The 25246-nt window shown below is 40.8% G+C and overlaps 1 protein-coding gene across 12 annotated transcripts in view; it reads left to right on the top strand.

Moving 5' to 3' along the window:
* MYO5A (myosin VA) overlaps positions 1-25246 on the top strand; it is a 96797-nt gene that overhangs the window by 4988 nt on the left and 66563 nt on the right. For 9 of the 12 annotated variants that reach the window (XM_083871041.1, XM_083871046.1, XM_083871048.1 and 6 more), the window contains exons 2-4: positions 14337-14447; positions 15509-15680; positions 19644-19788. In XM_083871041.1, the coding sequence (XP_083727167.1) occupies positions 14337-14447; positions 15509-15680; positions 19644-19788 (428 nt within the window). Of the gene's footprint in view, positions 1-14336; positions 14448-15508; positions 15681-19643; positions 19789-21848; positions 22088-22334; positions 22413-25246 lie in introns of those variants that run through there. The other 3 variants (XM_083871044.1, XM_083871052.1, XM_083871043.1) reach the window with 3 other exon arrangements.

Raw genomic sequence — 25246 nt, forward strand, 5'->3', positions numbered from 1 at the left:
TGGTGCCCATCAGAGCAGAGATGGGAGTTGTTCAGGCACAGCTTGGGCCTCCTGCTCTGTGTGGAGTTGCACAGTTCAGAGCAGAGAGGCTCTTGCAGAAATCAAACTGAAGGAATTGCACCTGAGCATGGCAGTGAGCCTTCACAGGATACTATTCATAACTGTACTCTCCCTCTTCTTAAAACCTAACACAGCAGTGGAACAGGGAATATTTACTTGCTTCTCTGCTTGGGGACCCTGCTGTGTCACTGGAATAAACATGATGGCAGCTCTGCCAGTGACAAGTCAGGATGGTGTGCACCCATTTTATTCCTATTGCCTTTAAACTGAAGGTGCTGAGGATATAAATACCCCACAGACCAACAGTACTTGGTTTAACCTACCCTTGACATTTTATTATGTTTTTGTAAAAAGACCTGTTCTCTGTAGTCAGATGTCAGCCACAGCAGCTGAAGAACCTGAGAAAGCTCTTAGCTTTCCAACAGGAGATTTGTGACATGTCAGCAGTCTGTTGGTAGAATAAACTGAGCCCTGGGAAGCAAGACAAGCCATGGTTTGAGATGGAGCCCACTCTGTGCCAGAGCTGCTCCCCTGAGTGCTCAGTGTGTCTGGAGGAGGAAATGATGCCACCCTGGTGGGGTCAAAGAGATACCAAGCTCTTGGTGAAAGCTTCTCACAGCCTCAGCTTCTGGAAGGGTGCATCCTGTAGTCCTAATGGAGCACTGAAAGTGTAGCATCGTTCAGAGCGGCTTTTGGGGAGGGGTGATAACAGCTTTATATTTGAAAATGCTCTTTTTTTTTTTTTTTTTTTTTTTTTTTTTTTTTTTTTTTTTTTTTTTTTTTCCTGTAGACCTAATCTTGAAAGTTGTGTGAGTTCTTTGTTACATGTAAAGAATTGTGAAGGTCCCACTTATAATAATTGGTCTTGTTTCTTCAGTTGAGTATCATGTTAAAACATTTACCTGGTCATATTAGTGGATTATGTGGGATCCCCCCCAAATTGTCACCAGCAATAGTAATGTCTGTACATGGAGCTGCCACTGGTTATTCGCAGTCTGTTTCTACTGCAGGGACTTTATAGCATGTGCCAGATGGGTTAAGTAATGGATTACTCTTATTTTTTAGATAAATAAATGATCAGATAAAGTGCTGCCAAGCTCCTGCTATGTCAGAAAATGTGTGTAATGACCACCACGATTATCTTTGGTTGAACCAGAGGGCTCCAGGTTGAGTTGTAAGTGATAGAAAGATGTACCCAACTCTTAGGGTTTGCTTGTGGGGCCCTTGGGAGTTTATTCTCTCCATGTGTGTTCTATTAACAAAGTAGTTTGTCTCTATCTTTATGAGGCTCATTGCCTAATCTGTATTGAACTAAAGAAAGCATTTTTGTTATTGAAATGTGCTCACTGGGCCGGCTGAATTGGAGGAAGTGACACAAATGTCCAGTATACATGGCTGCAGTGTTTCTGCACGGTCTATTTTTAGCAGGATTTTAAGAAAGCGAGAAGCGACAGTGAGGTTAACCAGTGGTGGTTTCTGCCATGGGGGAAGGCAGTGTGCAGCTGTGGCTCTGTGCCTGGATTAGCCCCTGCAGCAGACCTCGAGGGGTTTGGAGTGGCCCGTGGGGACATTCACAGAGTGACAGAGTGGGTCAGGTTGGAAGGGAACACAGTGGGTCAACCTCCCTGCTTAAGCAGGGCCATCCCAGAGCATGAGGCACCAGATTGTGTCCAAGTGGTTCTGAATATCTGAAGTGAGGGAAACTCCACACCCTCTCTGGGCAGCCTGTTCCGGTGCTCAGTCAGTGCCCAGTAAAGAAGTTCTTCCTCATATTAGGATGGAACTTCTGACCACCAGTTTCTTCCTGCTGGCTCTTGTTGTATTTCTCAGCACCACTGAGAACAGCCTGCTCCCTCCTCTTGGCACCCCTCCTTTAGATATTTATACACAAAAATGTATAATTATTTATTATATTCATACAGTAATTTTTACACATTCATTGAATTTCAGTTTCATTCCTTGACAGCACAAAGTGAAGTATACACAAAGCAAATATTTAATTATTGAAGTTTTGCTTGTATTACTGGGGTCTTTGACAGCTGCATGCATACATGAGCACATGTACAGGGGTTGCTGGTTTGAAAGGCATCTTGGCTAGAGAGATGATGGACCCAGTTTTGCTTTGCTCTGTCAAGCAGCAAGAGCTTTTCTGATAAGAGTGAGTTAGGGATTTGTTTTATTCCTCCTGATTAAAGTCACCTTACCTTGCTGCACGTGTGAAGTTAGGGATGAGCAGAGTCTGAACTCCTTTGCTTGGCTGGGTTTTGTTTCGCATGCTGGAAGGTGCAGAGGTTGTGCCTGATCTAATTCTGTGCTCACTGTAGTGGAGCAGTGTTTACTACTGCGTGTATGGTGCTTGACTCTGATAGTGAGTGTTTGAACAGTTGGGCCCAGGGCCAGGGAACAGCGTTGGGGCAAGGCTGTTGTTCCTGATGCTTCATTAGCAAGCTACTCGAATGAGTAGAGCAGCAGAATGTACCTTCTGTCTGTCTTCTCTGCTGCTAAAATAAAAAGGAGGAATTCCCTATCTATCCTTAATAGTAGGTAGTTGTTGCAGGAAAAGATGGTGTTCTGGTCAGAAATAAACCCACGGTTCTGGGAAATTTACATCATATCTGTGACATTGACTTTTTCATCAAACTCTGTCTTTCTGCTTATTTCCATGGACCATAACCCCACTCAAGATATGCTAGAACAGGGATGATGTTTCTAAGAGTTTGGCTGGTTCAAGTTGGTATCAAAACTTTTAAGTAAGTGGAAATGCATTAGGCATGAAATTGAACCAGTTATCTAAATGTCATGGGAGTCAATTCAAATTGTTTTGAATTCACTGACTCTTTGTAACTTTCCCTTTTGCTGGCTTTACTTTGAAGGAGCTCGAAGGTAAGCACAGGAAACATTAGGCACTGCTAATGAAGTTTAAAGACTTCACTCCGACTGAATGTCTGTGGATTGCAGATATTGACCCAGCTTTTAAAGTGAGTATCTGCAAATTTTAATATAAATTTTGAAGGAGGTGCAAATGGATTACTTACAGAAGCAGATATCTTGTGGTTTACACCTGTTCTCCTTAGTGGCACGGATTTAGTCTTTTTGGCCTGTTAGTCAGGAACAATAGCAAAATCTTTCCCTGAATAATAATGCCACTCAAGGTTGGAGTAAAGCTTCTTAGATTGTTGAGGGAAAAGTAGGTACAAACATATTACCAAAAAACAAGTATGAATGAGATGTCACAGTGATCATGAATGGTTTGGAGGGAGCAGTATAAAGATTAAACTGGAGGAAAGTCAGTCAGGAATGCAGAATGCAGCTGTGTTTTTGTGTCTGTCAGCTCCATGCTGTCTGGTGAAAGTTGTGGCTACTTTCTGAACATCTTGAAAGCTGTTGCATTTCCCTCACTGCTCATCAAGCCTCCGTTTTTGCCTTTAACACTGCTCCAGGGTGTGGCTGCAGGTAGGTGAGGCTGTTAGGGTAATGCACATTGCTCCTGGCAAATAGAAGATGTGGCTTGTTGAGTTTATTTAACTCTTAGGAGACGGTGGGGAGGGTTGAGATCAGACTCATCCACGATACTTTCTCTGTGGTCTGATGAGATCCCTTGCTTTAAGATCAAATGTAAAGGCTGAAGCAGCACTGCTTTGAAGAGCCCTCATTCTGTGTTTATGGCAGCTACCACAGGGTAAGTCTGGCATGTGATTTGTCATGTTGTTTTCCCAGGCTGCTGGATGGGTAGATGTAAACTGCATGTTTCTATTTTGACAGTCCTAAATATGGAAAAACAGGGACTTCTCATTTGAATGATGTACTTATCCATGGACAGGAAAAATCATAAACTCTTGCTCCAATTACCAGTGGTGTCCTTGAGTTCTTCCATTTGATTATCACAAGACAAGAGAATTTTGCAGCTGCTTTGTGTTTTGCAGGAGGACACTCTTGAGCTTTGTAGAGCTGGAGAAATAACCTAAAAATACTATGAGACAGTCTAACAATGAGGGAATTCATTGCCCCAAACATGGCTTGTCACACGTTACTCTCTGCAGACTCCATGGGTTATTCATAAGTATCTTTAAAGCAGATGACCTCAGTTGTTTTGCTGGGGAAACCAGAGTGAGAGATTCCCAAGTTGCCTTATGAGTTAGTATACACCAACACAAGAGAGATGGAAATTTGTTCCCTGGAGATTGAGCCTATTTTGCCTGGAAAGGAAACACCAGCTGCCTCTGAAAGTTTCTGTTGCGAGAGATATGGGATGGAAATAGAAGTTTTAGACTATATGTATGTTAAAGTAAGTAGAATATGTTCAATTGTTTTCTTGGTCTTAATATAGGTCTTTGTAGCTAAGCATGTAAGTGCTTACTAGTATCATAGTATTACAGTGTAAGAGTTTATTAATAAGCATTTAAGTTGAGTTTGGACTTATGATCTTGGAGATACATACATGACTATTTCAAACATGCCAGACATTAAATTCATTGTTTGGGAGATCGTCTCACTTAGAAAAAATCTTGCAAGAGAAGAAGCTATTGCAGAATTTGTTAGAATTTCATGTCCAAGTGCACTTCTTCCTTGTGACAGTCTCACATATCAGAAATGTAAAGCTGATTTGAACTTTTTGCACACAATCAAAGAGAGAACACTTGTAGAGAAGAGCAATGGAATTGTTTCTCTAAGGCTAAAAGTGGTATGCTTGAAAGTGTGCTTCAGCTAGTGTGGCAGGGTGTAATTTCCCCTCTCTCTGCAGCACAGAGGTTTCCCATAACCTGCAGCACCAGGTGAGGTTAGCACTGCACTGGTGGGATGCTGCTGGGGCACTGGGGTCAGGGTGCTCCCAGTCCCCTGCACCTCCTTGTGCCATCTCATGGGGCTGGCGAGGGCAGGGCTGACAGTCCAGGGGAAGAAATGGGGAGTTGCTGGGGAGTTTTTGAGAGCAGCTCTGTGGCCACCAACCCCAGTTCTGCTTTCACAGCTTCTCCCAGTTCTTGTGGAGGAGGGGCAGCTCTTGGGGAGGTTTGACTCTGCTCACTGGTTTTGGGTTTGAGCTTGCCAGGTCACTCATATCAGGTCACTCTGGTTTCCTTGTGTGGGGACTTGCTGCAAATTACTGTTAATGTCTCGTGAAAAACTGGTGGAACTAAATGTAGCTTCATTAGATGTGCTTCACTGGTGTCAGTTTGCTGTTGTAGTAGAGCAGAAAGGTGTCTGTGGTGTGCACTGATCCATGATGGCAGCTACGCTCTGGGTTAGCTGAGTAAAACTGCTTCTCTTTGGAAAACCCAAGCTAAGTCAGTAAAAGCTCTGTTTTAATGATACAGCTACATCTCAGCTGGACTCCTGTGTTGGCCTAACTAAAAATACCCAGTTAATCTTTGCTTTTTAAAACCTCAGTTAGGTGTTTTACTTTAAATGTGGCTTTTTGGGGGGCTAGGATTAAGTAAAAACAAGATGGCTCTTTTGGACTTGAGCTCAGCTTTACGGAAGGACACTCAGAAAAGTACAGCCTTATCTACACTCAAATATATTTCCTTTAATTTTTAACTTTTAAATGAAACTTTCACAGTTATGTCAGCAATTGTCCATGCTCCAGATGTTCTACAGATAGCAGAAAATTAGCCTTATTTCATCTCTGTGAGCTAGGTGAGCAGTTATGGCTCCACTACCTCTTTCTCGGTAACTTCTTGTTCCAAACTCCAGTGCTGTGGCAGGGCAGGGTGCAGTGCATCTGTCTGATCAGTACAGCCCTTTATTTTCCCATCGTGCATAAGCAGATACTGGACACAGCAGATAATCTGATGGCAGTGCTGCAGATGGCTCTGTGCTGAGCAGACACAGAGGGAAGGTTTCCCCTGCTGTGTGTGTGAGGCAGGAGCTCCCAGCCCCTTCCCACCCAGAGCTAAACTGGGGCTGGCTGCGAGTTGTGAGCAGGGATTCTGTCTCCTGTCCGTGAGGTTTCTAGAAACTTTGGGGAAAATAATTGTGGAAAGCTTCTGTAAGATCTTAAATCCATCTGGGAACTTGATGAAGTAAAATCAGCATTTCCTTGTGTGACATAAGCACGGAAGAGTCTGGACTGAATTTGTATCAGGGGTCTGGAAGTTATGTCTGTTTCTGCATTTATGCTGTCAAGTCTGTATTATGGCTTACATCATCTTGATGTTGAAACAAAATCCTGCAGCCACTTGTTTTATTTGCCCTTACAGTGTTAGTGTTCTTGAATCTTAAATTTAGAAACGCATGCAGTTAATTGTGTTGAATATTTTTTTGTGTTCTTAGTTGTAGACTATTTTAAAGGTTTTAAATTGGAGCAGCATTCACTGTAAGCACATAAACATGAAATCATGCAGCCTTTTCCTAATGCTGTTTCTTCAGTGCAACATATCTCGTAAGCTGAATATTCTGGGTAGCTGCAGTTGTTTCATTCGCCCTTTAATTTTTTGTGGCCATTCTTGGACAATTCTTGTAGCAGGTTTTTCAGGTTGGATGAATTGTGAGTTTTCAGGCAGACTTAAAATTAACTTCTTTTTGAAATCTCTGGCATATAATTCCTTGTTGGCCTGCATTCTGGTGGTATGAATTGAAATGCAATACAGTGTTTGCTTCTCTGTGTGGGTATGACCCCAAATGAAATTTTACATGAGTCAGAATATTTTCCTGTCTCTCAGTCTGAGGTAGGCGTCACACTTCTGCTCAATGTTTTTGCAGTTCTTATTGTGGTTATTCAGCTGTTTTGTGTCTCAAGCAGTGTCCAGAGCATTGGTGGGTTTGATCTCACTGTTATTGCCATCTTTTCTGAAGATTCTTCAGAGCCACATTCATTCCTTTGACAGCTCTAGAAATCAAAACTCCTTCAAATACAAAATTTTCCTCAGCATTGCTGTTTCTGTGAATGTGTATTTTTAAGCCTGGTTTACTTTAAATGACCTTTTTTTTTTTTTTTTTTTGAGAAGCATACTGAATTAAATGGGAATAGCATACTGCGTGGAATAAAATAGCAGTGCTGCTCTTACACTGAGCGTGTTTGGTGAGTTATTACACTGCAGGTTTGCTGGTGACTGGTGGAGAATGAGGCAACCTGTAGGCAGCTGGGGCAGGTGGGGAGCTCAGGCCAGAGGTGCAGAACATCACTCTCTGCCATCCCATCCCATCCCACATGGGCTCGTGGCCGTGGCAGGGACATTAAGAAGGATGTAGATGTGCTTCTCTTTGAACAGAGTGGCCAGGCCACTGTGTGAACCATGTCTCATTTTCTGTAATTGATCAGTCAGCTTTGGTTAGGCCCCTCAGAGCACCATGGAGGCAGATCCAGGGTGTTCCCAAGCAGTGATGCAATGTTCCCTTTGCTGCCCGGTGGGTGCTGCTGGCACCACAAGCCCAGTGAGTTACAGAGGACCAGATGTAGCCCTGGCCACTGGCTGGGGATGGCTGCCTGCTTGGGGAGGGTGGAGAGCAGCCTGTGAAAGGGCATCTGTGAACTGCTGCAGGAGCCAACAAGAGCTCTTCCCACAGGCAGCAGCTTAAGGGGGTGAATGGGCAGCATTTTGAGAACTGAGGTATTGTCTAGGTTAATAACAGCTGATTATAAACCACGTCTCTCCCTCTGCATGGCATTTTGAAGGGAATGTCAAGTACAATCAGCATAAAATGTAGAAAGCTGTGTTTTTAAAGGTGTAGAAAATGCAGAGCTTTTAAACATTTCATGTGTTTTAACTCCTCAAAAATGTTTCATAGGACAATCGTACCCATTACAACCTTGGAATATAACTGTTCTTAGATAGATTTGATAGTTTAAAGTAAAACTGCGTTTTTTGGCCTTGATGTCAGGCCCAAGGTGTAGATTTGCAGGGTGGTAATTTTTTCTGAATTTCGGTGTATGTAGATATCTTGGGTTTGGAATTTAGCTTTTTTTGCATGCCTTTGAAATAAGGTGAGGTTTCAGCTAAATGTAAGTCAGTGGACATTTTTCCAGTGGCTGACAATACAGACCTTGCTGCAGTGAATCTGTGTGGGGTGCTGATAGTTTTTGAATGCACCTTGTACAATCAAGGCGTGTTTGGCAAATGACATAGAAGTTGCTTTTGTTGTTGCAAGCCCCCAGGCCTTAGATACAAAGAATACCTTGTAAAAATGCTTAAAAGAAGGGGGGAGGAGGATAAGCTTTTATACCCTTATGATTCAAATGTAGTGGATATTTATAGAGTAGATGGAGTACCCAAGTACAACAGGCTTTTTCTCATTGAGCTGTGATTCAAGGAGTTTCCCTGTGCATGGTGAAGGATACAGTGCTTTACCTGCCCAACTGTGAGCCAGATTTGCAGAGCCAGTATCAGTGGTATGCAAACTCATAGTTGGTGATATCCTAGGGGTAGCTCAGAGCCTGGGTCACTGCTGTCCCCTGGCTACTGTTTGGGAGACAGAATAACACAGGGCTTTTGATCTTCCTCTGAGGCCAGCTAACTGTGTGTGGGATTGTTGTTCAGATAAAACATTAATACAAATTGTCACTTATATTTCCCCTACTGTACATCATAATATAAATTTCTTCTAATTTTTTTTCTTTCCAAATAGTTGTCCTTAAAATCTGCAAGATGTTTATAAATGTCTGTTGCTGAGCAACAAGACAGAAAATATGTTCCACACCCAAAGAGTGCTACTGCCTTTGAGAAAACTAATTTCTGTCTGGATTTTTTTTTTTCCAAAATTAGTGATTCTGTTTCCCTCTGACCCTAAGAAGAACTAAGATGAGTTGGTCAGAGGTTTTGCAGCAGCCCACTTGTCATGGGGGTGCTCTACTTTCCAATCCTCCTGGTTACTTGGGATTTTTATGTGAGAGGAGTCCTGCCTGACTTTTCAGAGTGCAGAGTGTCCTTGGGACTGCCCATGAATCACAGGATGGATGGCACAAATTGTGGTGGTTTCAGCAGTGGAAGAAACAGGACCTGCTCCTGCCTCCTGTGTGAGTGATCGTGATCTCTTTGTGGGAGATCCAGACTGGTCAAGTTAAGACTTGTGTTTGTCTGTTACTCAGCTGGCTGTTGATCTGCTTGTGTAGAGCTTATAAAAACTAAACTTTGCTGTTTCAAGTATTTCTAGGCTCAGTGTTATTATCTTTGCTGGTGGCACTGTGAGCCAAGCATAAGGGAAAATAAAAAGGAAAGGAAATTGTTCTAATAACATCAAATTGTGTTTTCAGAGCAACCCCAGGCAAGGAAATCCCAGAGCTCAGAAATCCTTTTGGAATAACTTTGCATTTTGCAGAGATCAGTTGAACACTTCTGCAGTGTGAGCTTTGATGACTTTGTGCTCTGTTTTGTTGCTGTGCCTTACTAGCAGAGACTTTTTCCTGCCTAACAGTGCAGCATGCTCTCTCCAGGTGGCTATGTTCAGTCAGCAACAAGTTCACATTGAATAATTTTGGTGAAATTTGGCTTTGACTTTCACCAGCTGTTGCTTTTCCACTGGCTCCTTCAGCTAGTGCTGCCAGAGTTGGCGGTGTCTCTTTGATCCAGACATAAATGAGCTGCTTTATTCCTACCCAGACCCAAGGTCATTCTTGAAAGGAAGGGGGGCAATGTCTCTCATATTTCTTTTCATGGTTAACATGTGAAAGACTGTGGTTTTTGAGGCTCTCTGTAAATAAAAAAAGAGATGATCTTTGCTGCAGTGAAAATCACACCAGTTCACTTGTATGTGTAGGTTGTGCTGGGAAACTTGGAACAGCTTTCTCTGAGTTGAAATTTCCTTTTTCCTTCTAGGATGTAGATCATTTAATGAACTCTCTCAGCTCTTAGCCAAAGAGCTGTTGAGCTGGGAAGATAGCTGTATCTCCTTCTTCTGTGTTTGTGATTGTGCAATGGAAGTAGAAAACTATTTGCTTGCTGACGAGACTGCTGAGCCTCTTGCATTGCTAATTCCGTTCTGTCAGCAATGTCAATTAGTACTTCAAGAGGTTAATGTCTCAGATGAGAGGCTTTGTGAGTCATATGGTCTCATTTGATAGATAATTGTTATAGTCTGCTGATTTCTTCATGTGATCTAAGAGAAATCACGAGGTATGACAGAATACTGGGATTTTCTATTATATTTTCTTATTATGTAGAATTGTAGTAATCCAGGCAACCTTCTGACCCACCAGTATGGTGTGAAAAGTTCTGTGTTTGTTTTCTGCTGTGAAGTCTTTCAGAGTTGCTTTATAGGTGTCTAAAACCATTGCCCAGCTTGTCCTTCCTTGAACAAAGTACAGCACTCCACACTTGCAGGGGATTTTGGAGATGCTGTTTTATCTGTATTGGTCTGCTGAGGCTGGAAGAGAGTGTGGGCAGGAAACTGAGATCTGAAATAGTCCCGTCATTATGCATTTAATTATTTATTTTTCTTCTGAATTCCAGGACATCTCCTTGGTATCCCTTCTATTTTCATTCTGACTTTCAGTCTAGTCTAGGTGAAGCCGTGGTCCTGCAGATGCTGGGCTGGAGGAACCCTTTGCTGTAGGTGGGAGGATGTGCTGTGTGTCCTCCACACACCTCTCCCAGTCCTACACCTCCAGTGAGGAGAGGAATTCATCAATGTTGAGCCAGTGTCATACCCACAGAGGAAGGATAGCAAAGCTCATTTATTTGAGCCAAATCAGTACTGAAATATAAAGTGCAAGTGATACTATAGATAAGTTTGGGCTGACAAGAAAGGTAGCAATATTTATCTAAAATTTTATTTCTTGACCTTTTCCTTGAGTAAGTCATACTTGTACCTCCCCAATCAGAAGTTTTATTTTGGTGGTTCAAAATTTGCCTTGAACTACCACAAAGAGTAATGTATTCATGGATCATAATTAGGATGATTAAACTAAAGTTCATTTGATTCTTGCTATAATTTATATTGTCATTTCAATACTAGAATTTTAGACAGCATAGTCATTTTTAACTAGAATTTCCTTCCCTTTTTAGAAGACTGATTTGTAAATCAGTGGCTCTAGAAGTTTATCTTATTTTAGCCTTATTCTATTTTATATACTAGTAAATAAAGAGAGATGAATAGTGGGTACCAGAATACGGTATTTCCCAAGAGAGGCCCTTGGTCCTGTTTCCACCAGTGTTGGTGCTTTGTTTTCCTCTATAGGGTTGGATTCCAGTAAAGGCAAGGCAGCACTGGAATTTTAGTATCAACTGATTATATAAAAGATAACATGAAAATCTGATTTTGCAAACCATTCTGCTAAGTTAATGAGGTGAGAATGTTGTGAAATGATTCAGTACTTATAATTAGGAACATCTCTCTCTTTCCTCCCACCCATTCCTTTTACCAGGTGTTTTCTTTGGCAGGGATTTAAGGCTGGGCACTGGTGCTGGAGATGAAAAGCTGCAGCCTAGCGCTCATAGGATGGCTTTAATATCTGTAGGGTTATGTCATGGAAGGTTTGCTGGCTGTAGTAGCTCAGTTTCTATGGTGATCTGTTTTCTGCTCTCTCTTTCCCTTCTCTAGATGGTAGAAAATGTACAGTTTTAGCTGGATAAATTAAAGATGCCTATTTTATGCTGCCATAGGTCACATAGTTAGAAACTGGTATACAGCATTTGCTGCTTCAGCTTATTTGTCTTTCAGGCTGCTGCCTTTCTTAGGTCAGGAAACTATTTTGTGTAGCCTAAAGGAACGCAGCCTGCTGATCCCTTTGGCTAGACAACATTTAAAGGCTTTCCTCTTTCACATTTACTTTCTTTTCTGTTAATTCCTTGGAAGGGATATCCTGTCAGGAATATTGGGGGTGGGGAACTTCTGCTGCATCTTGGGGATGGAACCTGGTCAAAGTGTGATATGCGTTTAGTCTTCAGCTGTGTCTGGTGCTGGACCATCTTTTGTTAAACTGAAAAAACTTCCCTGATTGCTGGCAGGGTTTTGTTTTTTAGCTCTTTGTTTTGTTTTAATAAAATAATTCTGAGAACAGGCGTATTGTGCTATGTTTGGACATATGGATCTTACAAATTACTGATTTTAGGATTTCAAATTATGATGTGAAATTGTGACTTGAAATTACTATTACATGAAATCACGAGTTTATGATTTATGAAGTTTTACAGAGTTTGTTTCAAACCAAGTGAAAAGGAAAGAAAACATTGTTCTTTAGCATACTACTTGACTTTAATATGGCACCTCTACTGTCAAGTCCTATTTAATTAGTTTGGAGTTATTATGTGGTTTCTGTGGGTTTGTGCTTGCATGGCACATACAGTTATTAGCACAGACCTTCATTTCATCTTAAAGTTCTTTGCTTTGTGAACTGGGGATAAAGAAGGGCTGAAAACAACTAATCCAAGTGCCCAGACCATGCCCTCTGCTGCTGCTTTCCTCTGTTGTTACATACAGTGCTCTGTGATTGGCAGGAGCACGTACTGAAGAATTGTTTTAGGCATCTTTCATTTTTCAAATAATTTATCTCTTGGGGAGTGGGGGAAAGACTATATAATAATAAAATAATGCAGCACTTTTGCACTGAAAACACTAGCAAATACATATGAAACTAACAAAGCTCAAAGAAAAAAAGATGCCACACCAGCGCAAATTGACTACAAAGAGCAAAGCTTGTCTTTGTGTAAAGTAGATTCTTAGAGCTGGCAGTAACACCCAGTGATGATGGAGAAGGGCCAGGTGTGGGAGCGTGACATACTGTGTAGTGGGAATGATGAAAGTGAAGTCTTATTTACTTATTTCATTATCCTTCTCCTCTCACTTGGTTTGTGTGTGTGGCATAAGCTTTTCAGGAGCTCTTGGGATGAAGGCAGTGCTTTAAAGGCTGCCATGTGTTAAGGGTACAAGCCATTGATTTAAAAGGCTGTTGTAAATTACTCATGTGTGGTGTTCCTTAGGATTGTCACGGATATGGGAAACAAATTGCTTCCTGAAGTTCAAAATTATTGCAGACACTGAGCCTCCAGCTGGGCAGGTGCACTTCCCTCTGCTGGGGCTTCACGGGTTCTGCTCCCCAAACTGCTGCTCATTTTATCGTTTTATCATGCCCTGTCTTGCAACGAGACAGCAATATGAAGATTTTCATGAAGTCTTTCAGAAAATCCCTTGCAGAAACAAGCAGTTTGTAATTTTAGTGGGAAAACTGGGTTAATAAGTGGGGGAAAAAACCCTTCATCATTCTTTGCGGCAGAGGAAGTTATACAAAAATAAGTTGTGTAAGAATAGGTGATGAAGCTGTATGACCAAATACAGTTCTCTCTGCCATCAAATGCCACACTTTGACAAATACATTATAGTTATTTTGAAATAAGTTAGTGCACTGAGAATGTTTTGCAATGAGGTGTGTGAATGTACCTCTAGAGCCAAGAAGCTGCTTTGTTTGCAAAGGTGGTGGGTGTGGTGTGATCTCAGTGCTCTCGAGGCATTGCAAGAACATTGGTTCAGGAACTTTAATGTATTAAAAATGCCACAGCCTTTTCCTTGTTCTGCTTGAGCTGTTTTCATATGTCCATGTGACTGTATAAGTAACCAGCTGGTTCCCATACATCTTTAATTGATTCTTGATTATGAGGTAACAATTGTCTCTTCACTCATTGGAAAATATTAATATCTTGCTGGTTTTGAAAACAAATCATATGTTTGCATTGGGTCACTTTTATGAATAAAGTTTGTATGAAAATGGTCATTAGTGGGAATCTGGATTGTTGTTGGGTTTTTTTCTTTTATCTGGGGGACTTCTCAACCAAATCTTTTCAGTTTTTTTCTTTTGGCATTCTGGATATAATCGATTTTAAACTGGCTCTGTTTATAACTACAAAGGAAAGAGCTTTTAACACTTGATCAGGCAGCTTTGCCTAAATTAACACAGATGGGCCAAAGTATTCTCTTTGGGGAAAAAGAAGACAAAAATGGCTCTATAATATTATGCTACAAATGCATTTAGAAACCTACTCAAAAGAGTTACTCCACATTTTTTTTGATAACTAAATTTTTGATCTTTCTGAAAGCACTGATTTTTTTTTTTTTGTTTTTGTTTTTGTTTTTGTTTTGTAGATTTTCAGCATTGAATGTGTATCTTGGAATACCTTCTGCATAGAAAATGCCTTTTTCTCTCTGTGTAGGCAATAAAATTATGCTTGTGTAGCCTTTTATCAATAGAACAGGTTATTCACCTCAGATGTACTAATTAACTTGCCTCTTGCTTAAGGGTTTGTCTGTTAAACATGTATTTAAAAAAGAAAAAAAAATAATGTCATTTATTTCAATGTTTTAACTATAGTGCAACCAAAGCTCACTGATCTTTTGCTGTTGTTGTACTACAGTATGCCAGGGTTTGGATCCCTGATCCAGAGGAGGTATGGAAGTCAGCAGAACTTCTCAAGGACTATAAACCTGGAGATAAAGTCCTCCAGCTTCGACTTGAAGAGGGCAAGGTAAGTCTGTGTATTGTTTGTAAGCTGATAGTTCTTGTTCTCAACCAGAGTCTGATGTATCTATTGCAGGAAGCTCTACTGTCAAAATATATCTGTATTTAGGTGTGTGCTATTAGTTTTGTCCACTCACTTTCTGCAGCATTTTTTTGGGGTGATAAATTTTACTGTTTAGTTACAAAAATCAATTTTGCTCTTTCTTTAAAAAAAATTAAAAATCAGTTGCTTTTATCCGCTGCCTGTTATGTTCAGTTGCATCATCTTTTTCTACTTATGCCATTAAACGTATAGCCCTGGTTTGCTATTCCAGGGAGACAGGGTTGCTAGGAGAACAGTGTTGCAGAGAAAGAACTGTGACTTTTAAGTTGAGCATAACCAGCAGAAAATAAAGATAAAAATAAAGATAAAAAAGGCAAGGATTAAAGGCATTACAAAGAAGATGCTGCGTACTGTGTTGGGAAATGATGACGTCCATGTACAGCTCACATCCTTTTAGTTGGGTTTTTTCATGGAAATAGCAGGTAAATAAAGTGATTTTAGATCTAGACACATGCAATTAAAAGATCTATATTAGAGATGAATTTATATCTGAAAAAAGTTCTAAGTAGCATTTTTCCCAGTGTTTGTGTTCTTCACGGTGTTCTGCCAATGTTCCTATGTTGTGTTACCGTGTGTGATGCTGGCTATAGATTGGTGGGAATCTTCTTCCCCTGCCTGTTCCACTCAAGAGGAAAACAATAGGGAAAAGCTGGCTAGATTTATGATATCATGTATTTTGGCTTATCTAATAAATATATGGCAGCAAAAGCATGGGGTTTGCTTAAGTAATAGTCTAAAAAGATGATATCTCTATACAGTTGGCTGTTGTACATATAGGAAACCCCTCTGGGAAATATTAAATGACATTTTTGGAGAATGAACTGCTAACTCAAATCACCAGAGAACTGAAATCTTGCAGTGTGTTTTTTTTACCTTGGGCATGTTTTGCTGGGAAGAACAGTTGGAGCTACTGAGTGAGGAAACCTAAACACCAGCTCTTTGAAGTGTGTCCATTTGATTTTCAGGACCTAGAGTACAGCCTCGACCCGAAGACGAAGGAGCTCCCGCCCCTGCGGAACCCCGACATCCTGGTTGGTGAGAATGACCTCACAGCACTCAGTTATCTCCACGAGCCTGCCGTCCTGCACAACCTCAAAGTTCGCTTCATAGACTCCAAACTCATCTATACCTATTGTGGCAAGTACTGGCTTTACAGAGAATAATCATTACAGAGAATGCCCTAGGCAGGGAAAGGAAAGCTATCTGTTGATATGTCTGCTTTTAACTTAAAATCATTTAGTGATAGGACATGCTGGACTATTCTTAGGGAAATCACTGTGTTCATAGTCATTAATAGACTTGAGAATATTCAGGTTCAGAGGAAATTGACTTCACTGTATGTTCCTCTAACTCCTCAATGGATTCTGTTAATGAAATGTGTATGCAGCAGTTTTTACTTGCCAGTGGGATTCCTGTCTGGTTGGTGTTCTCCTTAGGCTTGCTCAGGTTGGGGTGGGTGGGAGGAGGCTCACACACTGCAGGTGCAGGAGCTGGCCTTGCTCTTTGGTGGTTTTGTTCCTCACCTTTAATTGCCTACCTCTGCACTGAGCTCCTCCATGTCTTTTGGGAGACATCAGTTTATTTTCTTTTTCATGCTTTCCCATCAGGGCAACTACAGGAGTGAATTTGTAACAGTTCTTGAGCCAGTGCTTGTCTTATTACAGTTACAGTAAATCTTGGTTTTAAAAATAACATTTAACTCACAGCAGAGGTTACCCAAACTTATAATTGCCTGTGGTATTTTCAGATGGCCAGAATGGAGGAAAGTTTCTTAAATAATCACTTTATCATAAGTGTAAAATTGCAACTGAATGGTCTGTTTTAAAAATAAACATGGTGAGGTAGTTTAGGCTTAAAATTTAGATTTGATGCTTCTGGGCTTTTTTCCTATGTGTGCATATGGTTTTTTTAAGTCAATTTTTAGTCAAAATACATTGCTAGCTTTTAGCATAACTTTTCAGTAAGACAAGCAGTGTGTTAAACATTTTGTGATGGACAGATGAAGGCATTAACATCCTGCCACATTTTGCTCACTGTGGCTGCTCCTAATCTGCAGATACTCAGCAGAGCACATCTGTTCCCAGTCCTGCTCTCAGCAGTGACCAGACCACAGGGGACTGGATCAGACTTTGCCACCCCCTGCTTGCAGCCAGACATCACTCCACACAGGAGTGGGTGATGATTCACACCACATCTCATCCAGTCATGCAGTGGGAGCATGGAATAATTTAGGTTGGAAGAGACCTCTGGAAGTCTTCAGTGAAACTTCCTACTTAAAACAAGTCTGACTAGATCAGGTTTCTCAGGGCTTGGACCAGTTAAAATATATGGGTTTTGGGTATCTCCAGTGATGCCTCTCTGGGCAGCCCCTGCTGAGGGTGCATGTTGTGGTCCCAGCACTGGGAAACCACCTCAGTTCCCCCACTATGGACATGATCTGTGTTTCTTTCCCAAGTGCCCCCACGGCAAAGCTCTTGTGTGAAAGGGCTTTTGTGCAACTGCAGTCTCATGGCCTGAGCTTGTGAGAGGTTTTCAGTCTCAGTTTTGTGGTCTCCTAATACCACCATACCCCCTCCCACAGGCATGTCTGGACTGGACATGGAAAAACTGCTACAGCTGTGATGAAAACTCAGTGAATCTTGCTGATTAGTTCAGATTAGTAAAAAGTACTGCCTGCTATGCAGGAGAGCAGACTTTAATTTGAATTAATAAATTACTTACGTTTATGTCCAATTTCGCCACAGATGGGTGAGTATGTTCAAGATAAAAGAACTAGATAAGCTTACTTTGGGCATAAAGATGGATGGCACAAAGAGTAGCCAGAGTTCAACTTAGTGTAATTGTAAGAACAAAAACACACATGAATCTGATTAGGAAAGGCCATATTTCTTAAAATAGCAGTATGATTTAGTGGAGATAAAGAGAAGTTATATGTAAATTAATCTGGATTATAGCCCTGTGAGGCATACTGATTTCAAAGTTCTACAGAAAGCAAATAATTCCTAACGCACTTATTTTGGTTATTTCCAGATGGTAGTTGCTTGTAGATTTTACAGATTGCTACTGAAGTTAAGTGTTTTAATATGCTGGAGGGTTGTCATGGGGCTGCTTGTTCCCAATTCAAGGGTTTATTTTTGCCAGCCTAACCAAAAGCAGGAGGGAATTATCGGAAGTCTCACACAGATTTTTGTAATGTCTCTTTGATGAGACTTGCAAGCCTGAGAGGCTCAGCTCGGTGGTGCACTGTATTTCACTTTTTACTGCTTTTTCTATGGGCAGATGTTAAAAATTGGCACACAAAATATTCCTCGAGTCTTGTAGTATTGAGGTCACTTCCTGTCCCTAACCCCCACTCTTATTTTTTAGTTCATCGTTACAGCATTAGAACTTGGCATAAATGTTTATAGAGATTTTTCACTGGAGCTCCTGAGTCATTCCAGTGAAATCATGGCTGATGGAAAAACACCAACTCTCCTCACATGGGCGTGTCCAGACATAAAACTTGCTGTGTATTTGAGGAAATACATCAAGGTCTCTCAGATCTCTCCCTAAAACATATTCTGTTGTTTCATGTTTTTGCTATGGTTTCTGCTTGATCTATAGATGCATAAAAGGATTTAAAAATTGGTTGATGCTCCCAGCAGCAGTGCCAGACTGTAGGTGCTTTCATTGCCCTTCTCCCAGCTTTTTCCGTGGAAAATTTCTTAGATAGACATCACCACACTGTAATCTGCACAGAGCAGAGAGCTGGGATCAGCATTGAGGAAGTCTGTGTGTGCAAGAGTGAGTCTCTGAGTAAATTCAGAAGCAAGTTGAGGGCTGTGGAAACGCTTCTGGGGCAGGTTCTTCAGGGATGGATTGTCCAGGCATGCTTGGTGTAATCACTGTGCAGCCATCTGCAACTGCATTAGCACACTTAGGCACCAAAATACATTTACAGAAGAAGAAATTCTGGTTTTAATATGTCCAGAGTTAAATTTAGAGGAGTTGCTTTTTCCCCTTCTCTCCTTGTTGAGATGAGGAGCCCTCACCATGTCAAGGGGTTCACAGTATGCCTGTCACAGCTGGGTATCACTGTTTGGTGTTGCCACCCCTGCACAGAGCAAATAAACTTTCCCTACCTGTTGTAAATGCTGCAGGAGAGAAAGTTATAAGGAATCTTTGTCAGATTATCCCTGTGGATAGTGCAATCCTCATTTCTCATGAAAAAGAGAATTGTCCCTAAAACATCTGAGGTCTCACTGTTTGTGGCAAGGAAGTTTGCAAAGAGTAAGACTTAAGTTTTCCTGTGCAGGGAGAGTAAAAGAGTGGCATGAATTTAGAACTGCTGTAGTGATGAGTGGCATTAAAAAAAATGATGTGTTTAATTTGTATGGAAAAACTAGAAAATGGGAAGTGTAAGTACATTCTCAGATGTGTCAGATGAGGGTGTTCTGAAGCTTTCTAGAGCTGTAAATGCCTAATTTCCTGACAGGACTGGATGCTGCTCTGTGTCAGCCCTGTGGAATATGTCTACTGTTTGTTTTTCTGATGCCTTTCACCAGGAGGTTGTCCTTCCTGATTGGCAGAGATGCCCTGGAATCCAAATTACTCCGTGTCTATACACAGTTGCTTATGACAAAAACTGAGGATGTTATTCTTTCACAACAGCTGAAGGGTTTACACATTGCACATACCCAAACTGGCAGTCAATGAGACCATCTAGTAGTTATACTTCACAAATTACAGTATCACTGGTAATTCAGAGTAAAACACAGGGAAGTACAATGCACATTCATTGGTTTACTGCACTGAACAGTATTTCAAGTCTGCACATTCTGAATCTCTTTGGATTGTGCATGCTAGCTTTAGAAAAGGCAGATAGAAAGAAAAGGTGAAAAGTTGACCCTGATGTGGTTACCAGAGCAGGGTAGAAGTAAACTTGTGGCACTTTACGTATGCAGAGCTGTATTTAGAATAAATATCTGTTGAAGTCAGTATACCAGTCATTCTTTAACATTTTTAGAAAGATTAGAACAATAGTTGAAGTTAAAACCATTTTTGTTTGGGTTTGTTTTGAAACAGCTATTAATAATTCCTTTTATTTAATTTCCTTTGTAGGTATTGTTTTAGTGGCCATAAATCCTTATGAACAGCTGCCTATCTATGGAGAAGATATCATCAATGCCTACAGTGGCCAAAATATGGGCGATATGGATCCACATATCTTTGCAGTGGCTGAAGAGGCATACAAGCAGATGGCCAGGTTTGTAGACCACAGTCTTGAAGTCACTGTTTTTCTGAAAGGAATAAAACAAAGTTTCTGGCTGACGCTCTTCTCTTTAATTTATAGCTTGTGAAATATTTTGCAATATCCGTCTTTTATCCAGTGCTTTAGTACATTTCTCAAGGGTAAAGTTGCCTAAGTTAGTGAACAGTAAAGCTTTATAAATGCTGTGGAGATCATGGCCACTGACACTTAGCAGGAATTACCACAGATCTCATCAGTATTTAGGTCTAATATTAGCCCTGTGCTTTATATAATTATGTTTTTTAAATTTGATTAGCAAAATAAGGAGATACTTTTTAGTTGTTGGTGAATTATTAAGGAGAAAAGGGCCAGGTTCTTAGCTGTTGTGTGTTTGTATGTGATACTAAGAGAAATGAAATCACTGGGCTTAGGAGTGCTATTATAGGCTCCTGGTCATGTCACTGATGTCCCAGCTACGTAATCTGCCTGTGGCTGTTGTTGACTGGAATTAAGAGGGAGCAGAGGGACGATTGCACAGAGCGCCTGAAAACTGAGTCTCTAAGGACACTGCAACAGCTGTGCAGGAAATCCTCATTTTGTGAGATGTTGCATCAAAATGAACTTGTTACCCAAGGGCAGTGGTTATCAGAAATTTCTTCCCCTTAGCCCCAAGAGCCTGCAGTTGGGGAGCTTTTGAAATATTTCATTTCTAGGATAAAGAAATTTTGGGCTACTGTGTGGTCTTTGGTTAACAAGATGCTCCCTGGTATCCTCGCTGGTGAGCTTCAAACTGTTGGTCTAGTTTTCCTTGTTGGCAATACAGCTGATGGTCAAATTAATCAAGTAAAACACTGAAAGATCTCTGGATTATTTGTGATGGCCCTTAAGCTATACTGCAAGTGAGGAAGGCAAGGGGAGAATGGGTTGAAAATTATAAAATCTTCATGTTTGAAATCAGCTGTCTGTTCATTTAAGAATCTTTATGAGAACTAGAATGGATAAAATCTTCGTCACTTGCACCTCTGAATACGGTGATCCACGATACCCAGGCAATAGATAATTTCAAAAGAAAACAGTTCAGTGCAACGTTTCATGGTTTAGGGTAATTGCAAAAGAGCCAGTGTTTCAAAAATACCCTTGTCTTGTTTGAACTCCAGCCAGCAACTCAGTACCACGCAGCCACTTGCTTACTCCCTCCCTCCCGCACTGGGATGGGGAAGAGATACTCAAGGGTTGAGTTAAGAACAGGTTAATAATTGAAATAAAGTAAAATAATATAAAAAATGACAACAACAATAGTAACAATGAAAAGGAAAGAAAGGAAGAAGAGTAAAACCCAAGGAAAAGAAGTGATGCACAGTAAAATTGCTCACCACCCGCGGAGCGATGCCGAGCCTTTCCCCAAGCAGCCATCAGCTCCTCACGGCCAACTCCCCCCAGTTTGTGTACTGGGTATGACCTTCCTGGGTGTGGAAAATCCCTTGGCCAGCTGGGGTCAGCTGTCCTGGCTCTGCTCCCTCAGCTCCTTGTGCACCTGCTCACTGCCAGAGCAGGAGAATCTGCTGAGTCCCTGCCTGCAGGTGAGCACTGCTCAGCACCAGCCAAAGTGTCACTGTGGTGTCAACATTATTCTCACTACTCCAGAATGCAGCACTGCACCAGCTGCTATGAAGAAAATTGCCTCTATTCCAGCTGAAACCAGGACAGCTCTACACCCACACTGTTGAATGGCAGAGATATTTGCCTTACTTTCTTTCTGCTCAGAAAATAGACATATAATCTGGTGTAGAAATACAAAGGCAAAACTGTGTGTTACGATAGTCACATCTTCATGTGTCTTCTTCATGCTGTTTTAAACAGACTTGGTTCTCAAGTGCCTCTAAAAGCTGTACAAAATAAAAAATTATTAACCTTATTTTATGTCTAAGGCTTGGTACAGTGGTCTGATATTTTAGTCAGCAATGGCTGTCATCCAAATTCACAGAATTTTTGTTCTTAATATTAACCAGTGGAAGTAAGAGGTTGGAGAGGGATCTCTCTCCACTGGCTGACTCTAAGCCCTGTCTTTAGTGGGCTTACCTCTCACTGGTGCTGAAATGTCAGATTGCTGGGTCACCTGTGTTCTGTGTGCGTGTGCAGTGGAGGTGTCTGTCTGCCACCACTGGCATTCTCTGCTGTTGGGCAGACTCAGGGGGCTGAGATTTTGGCTCAAGTTTCCTCTGTGGCTTTTCCTTTTTGTGTTAATTACCTGTTCTTCAGCTTTCACTGCAGCCTCCGGCAATTCTGTGTCCTGAATAACAACAAACAAGATGTGGTAGGAGTTCCTTTTTGAAACAAATGATGAGAAATTGTATAACTATTGAGATTAGCTTAAATAAACCTTCTGAATTATTTAATTAATTACTTTATGTGTCTGTGTTATAAACAATTTGTTATTCTTTTATGATTAACTGACAGTACTTTCATAGTTGCAAAATGAAATCTGGGCACAGAATGCAACTGAAAAACATTTCTCTGCACTGAAGTAACAATTTAATTGTCTTTGCTTTTCAGTGTTTATTTGCTTTTCCATTTGTTTGGTGTTTTTTTGGCTTGTTGTTTTTAAGAACTTTTTCTGTCATTACAACATACCAGTTTTGGTAATTGAATTTAGTTTTCTATTGCTGCTTACAGTTACTAAATCCCACCCTTTAACTTCACTGATGTTTTTTTTACTCTGAACAAATCACCTTTTACTTCTGAATGATGAAGTTAGAGAAAAAGGACTCCAGTTTTACATTTCTGCAGCTGACTGTTTAAAAATGAAAATCAGATTGTCTGTGACTGCTGTATTAACATTTTAATAAGTGCCTTGCATATTCATGCAGTAGCTAGTCACATGGCATTAATCTGCATTTATGTGTGTAATTGGTGAGATTTATTTTTCTCTTGTTTCTGATCTTTCCTAACTCCATCTTTAAATGATCACTGGAATAATTAGTCGTGATGCTCCTATCCTTAAGGCTTCAGAGAGCTCTTCTAAATATTTACTCCTTAGGTCTTCTTGTTAATTTATAATTTAGTGATTTAGAGTTTGTTCTTTCCAGCTTCATTGCTTCATCTGCTGCAGCTGAGAAACTCCATCCATGTGCATGGTTAACTAAATGATCTTTGGAGCCTTCTCCAGCCAAAGAAAATGCCTCATGGCAGAAATCTGGAAAGCCAGTGATTCAATATTTGCCTTGTGTTTTCAGTGCAAATACAGTGCAAAAATGCCCACTGGAGTGACAGGGATGGGTATAGCTTGTGCACGAGAAATGATGCACAGCAATTGCTTGGGGTTAGTTGCAGTGTAAAACAGCACATAAAGATACTCCTGCATGTGGCATTTCCTGCCTAGTGGGAGCCAAATGATGGGGTACATGCTGCTGGGAAGGGGTGGGCGTGTTTGAGCCTCTTTATTTCCTCTTCCTGCAGGAGTTCTATCTCCAGTTTCCAGTGCAGGGTTAGTGGGAAGGAGTATGGCTCATCTTTATCCATAGCCAACAGTGCAATAAGTGGTTACTGTTTGCTTGGTAGCTTCTTGTCTTTTTTGGTGCAAGAAAACATGCACAGCTCGTAAGATTAATCTTGTTTCGGATTATTATTTCTTTCCTTTGCCCCCTTCCCTTCTCTTCCTCCCTTGTCATCTGTGTCTTTGTATCTTTTTCCTTTGCTCTCTCCATCTCCTCTGCACAGACTGACAGCTTTGTTTCAGACACCTTTTCCTCTGCTATGCCTAAAATAAGCAATGATCTAGTTTTACAACTGCACTTAAATTGTGTTATTCTTAGGGTTCTGAGTGCTTCATCTTTACCAGTGACTGTATTGGTTTGGGTTGTGTGAGCCTCCAGACCACAGATGTGAGGGTTTGGAGCAGATCTCCTGCTCTGTCCAATGTGTGTCCCAGTGGGAGGGAGCAGGATCATTCAGCTGGGGAAGTGCCCATGTGGCTTTTGTGCAGAGTGGTTTGGTTCTGTAGGTACAGCTGTAACAAGCTGTACTTTTGGAAAGAGCTGGGACCTGCACTCACAGGGCTCTCCTCAGCCATGGCAGTGTGTTGTCCATGGATAGTTCACTCCATTTGAGTGAATATGTACAGGTCTGGGACTGTTTAAGGCAGATGAGTGACGTAGAAGGAAGAAAATTATTATTGAAGAATATATTTTTGTCCCAGAAATATAAACCTCAATGTCAGCACGTGGGTGTTGGCATGTGTTGAACCCTTTGGGCTGCAATGCATGCCACTTTTGTATGTCAGTGTTTCCAAATTGTTAACAAAACCCAAGTTCAGTATTCAGTTACCCCACTGTGGTAATATGAAAATTGAAGCAAAGCTTCAGTTGCCAAGCATTTTATCTTTTATTTTCAATTACAACTTCAATAGGAATCATAATCGTCAGCAGGTGTGGCTCATTTTCTTTATAATGTTCAATAGAATATTCAATACATTTTTAACTCTAAGGTTTGCAGTAAGATGTGATGATTATACTCTTGAAACTGTTAAGAATTGCATTAATGTATGAGACTTATGATTATCAGTTTCCTAACAACATTATTAGGGATAAAATCACTTTTTCACAGGATTCTTTCCCCTGCCTACTGACAGTACATTGCAGTAATTAAGATAATGTATGTTTTTCATCAGCACTTTGTTGGTCTGATTTGTTCCATCCTACTTGTGGTTGATGGCACGTAACAGCAGATTCAGTTTAATAAATTAACTTTGAGATTTCCTTCTGATTAATTAGTAAGGTTGTCTAGCATTGCTTAAGTTGAAAGTAACCTCTGCAAACAGAATTGCATACTGATGAGATCTATATAAACCTTAATTAATACCAGCATGGAAAACAACAGTGTTTAAAGCATCAATTTCTAAAGTTCTGCTTTTTCTATTTGGACAAAGTATGGTGATTTATTTTGTGCTACTGTGTGGCTTTTTCATTAAATTATCTTTAATAAGCAGGCTGCCTCTCTGTTTTGTCAGCTTTTCTGTGTGTGTCTGGTGGCTTTCACCTACAGGAAGATATTTTTCTATCACTTTTTGTTCAAAAAAACAAAACAACTGCTTGGTGAGCAGCTGAGTAGGTGTTTTGAAAGCATCTTTACTCACAGTCTCCAGTTATCCCAGGCATCCCAAAATGATATCCTCTTATAAAAATGCATATTTGATCATCTGCTGCTTTGCTTCTGCCTAGTAAATGGGTACTGTTTTTTCCCCTGGCAGAAGTCATGGCAGGGATGATTAACAATCTGTCACAGATCTGATCCAGTAATGGAATGAGAGCCTGCTGTGGTGGGTGCTGGACAAATACACAATGGCCTTCCTCCACTTATGGTCTTGATATAGGACGTCTTGAGTTAAATATCTGCTTTGAAAAGAGATGTTTCTGGGGCCCTACTGTTAGAATGCAAAGGGAAAAATCTTCCTTTCTGATGAGATGATTTTGGAGTA

This window comes from Zosterops lateralis (assembly GCF_965231275.1).
Source record: "Zosterops lateralis genome assembly, chromosome: 13".
Lineage (NCBI taxonomy): Eukaryota > Metazoa > Chordata > Aves > Passeriformes > Zosteropidae > Zosterops > Zosterops lateralis.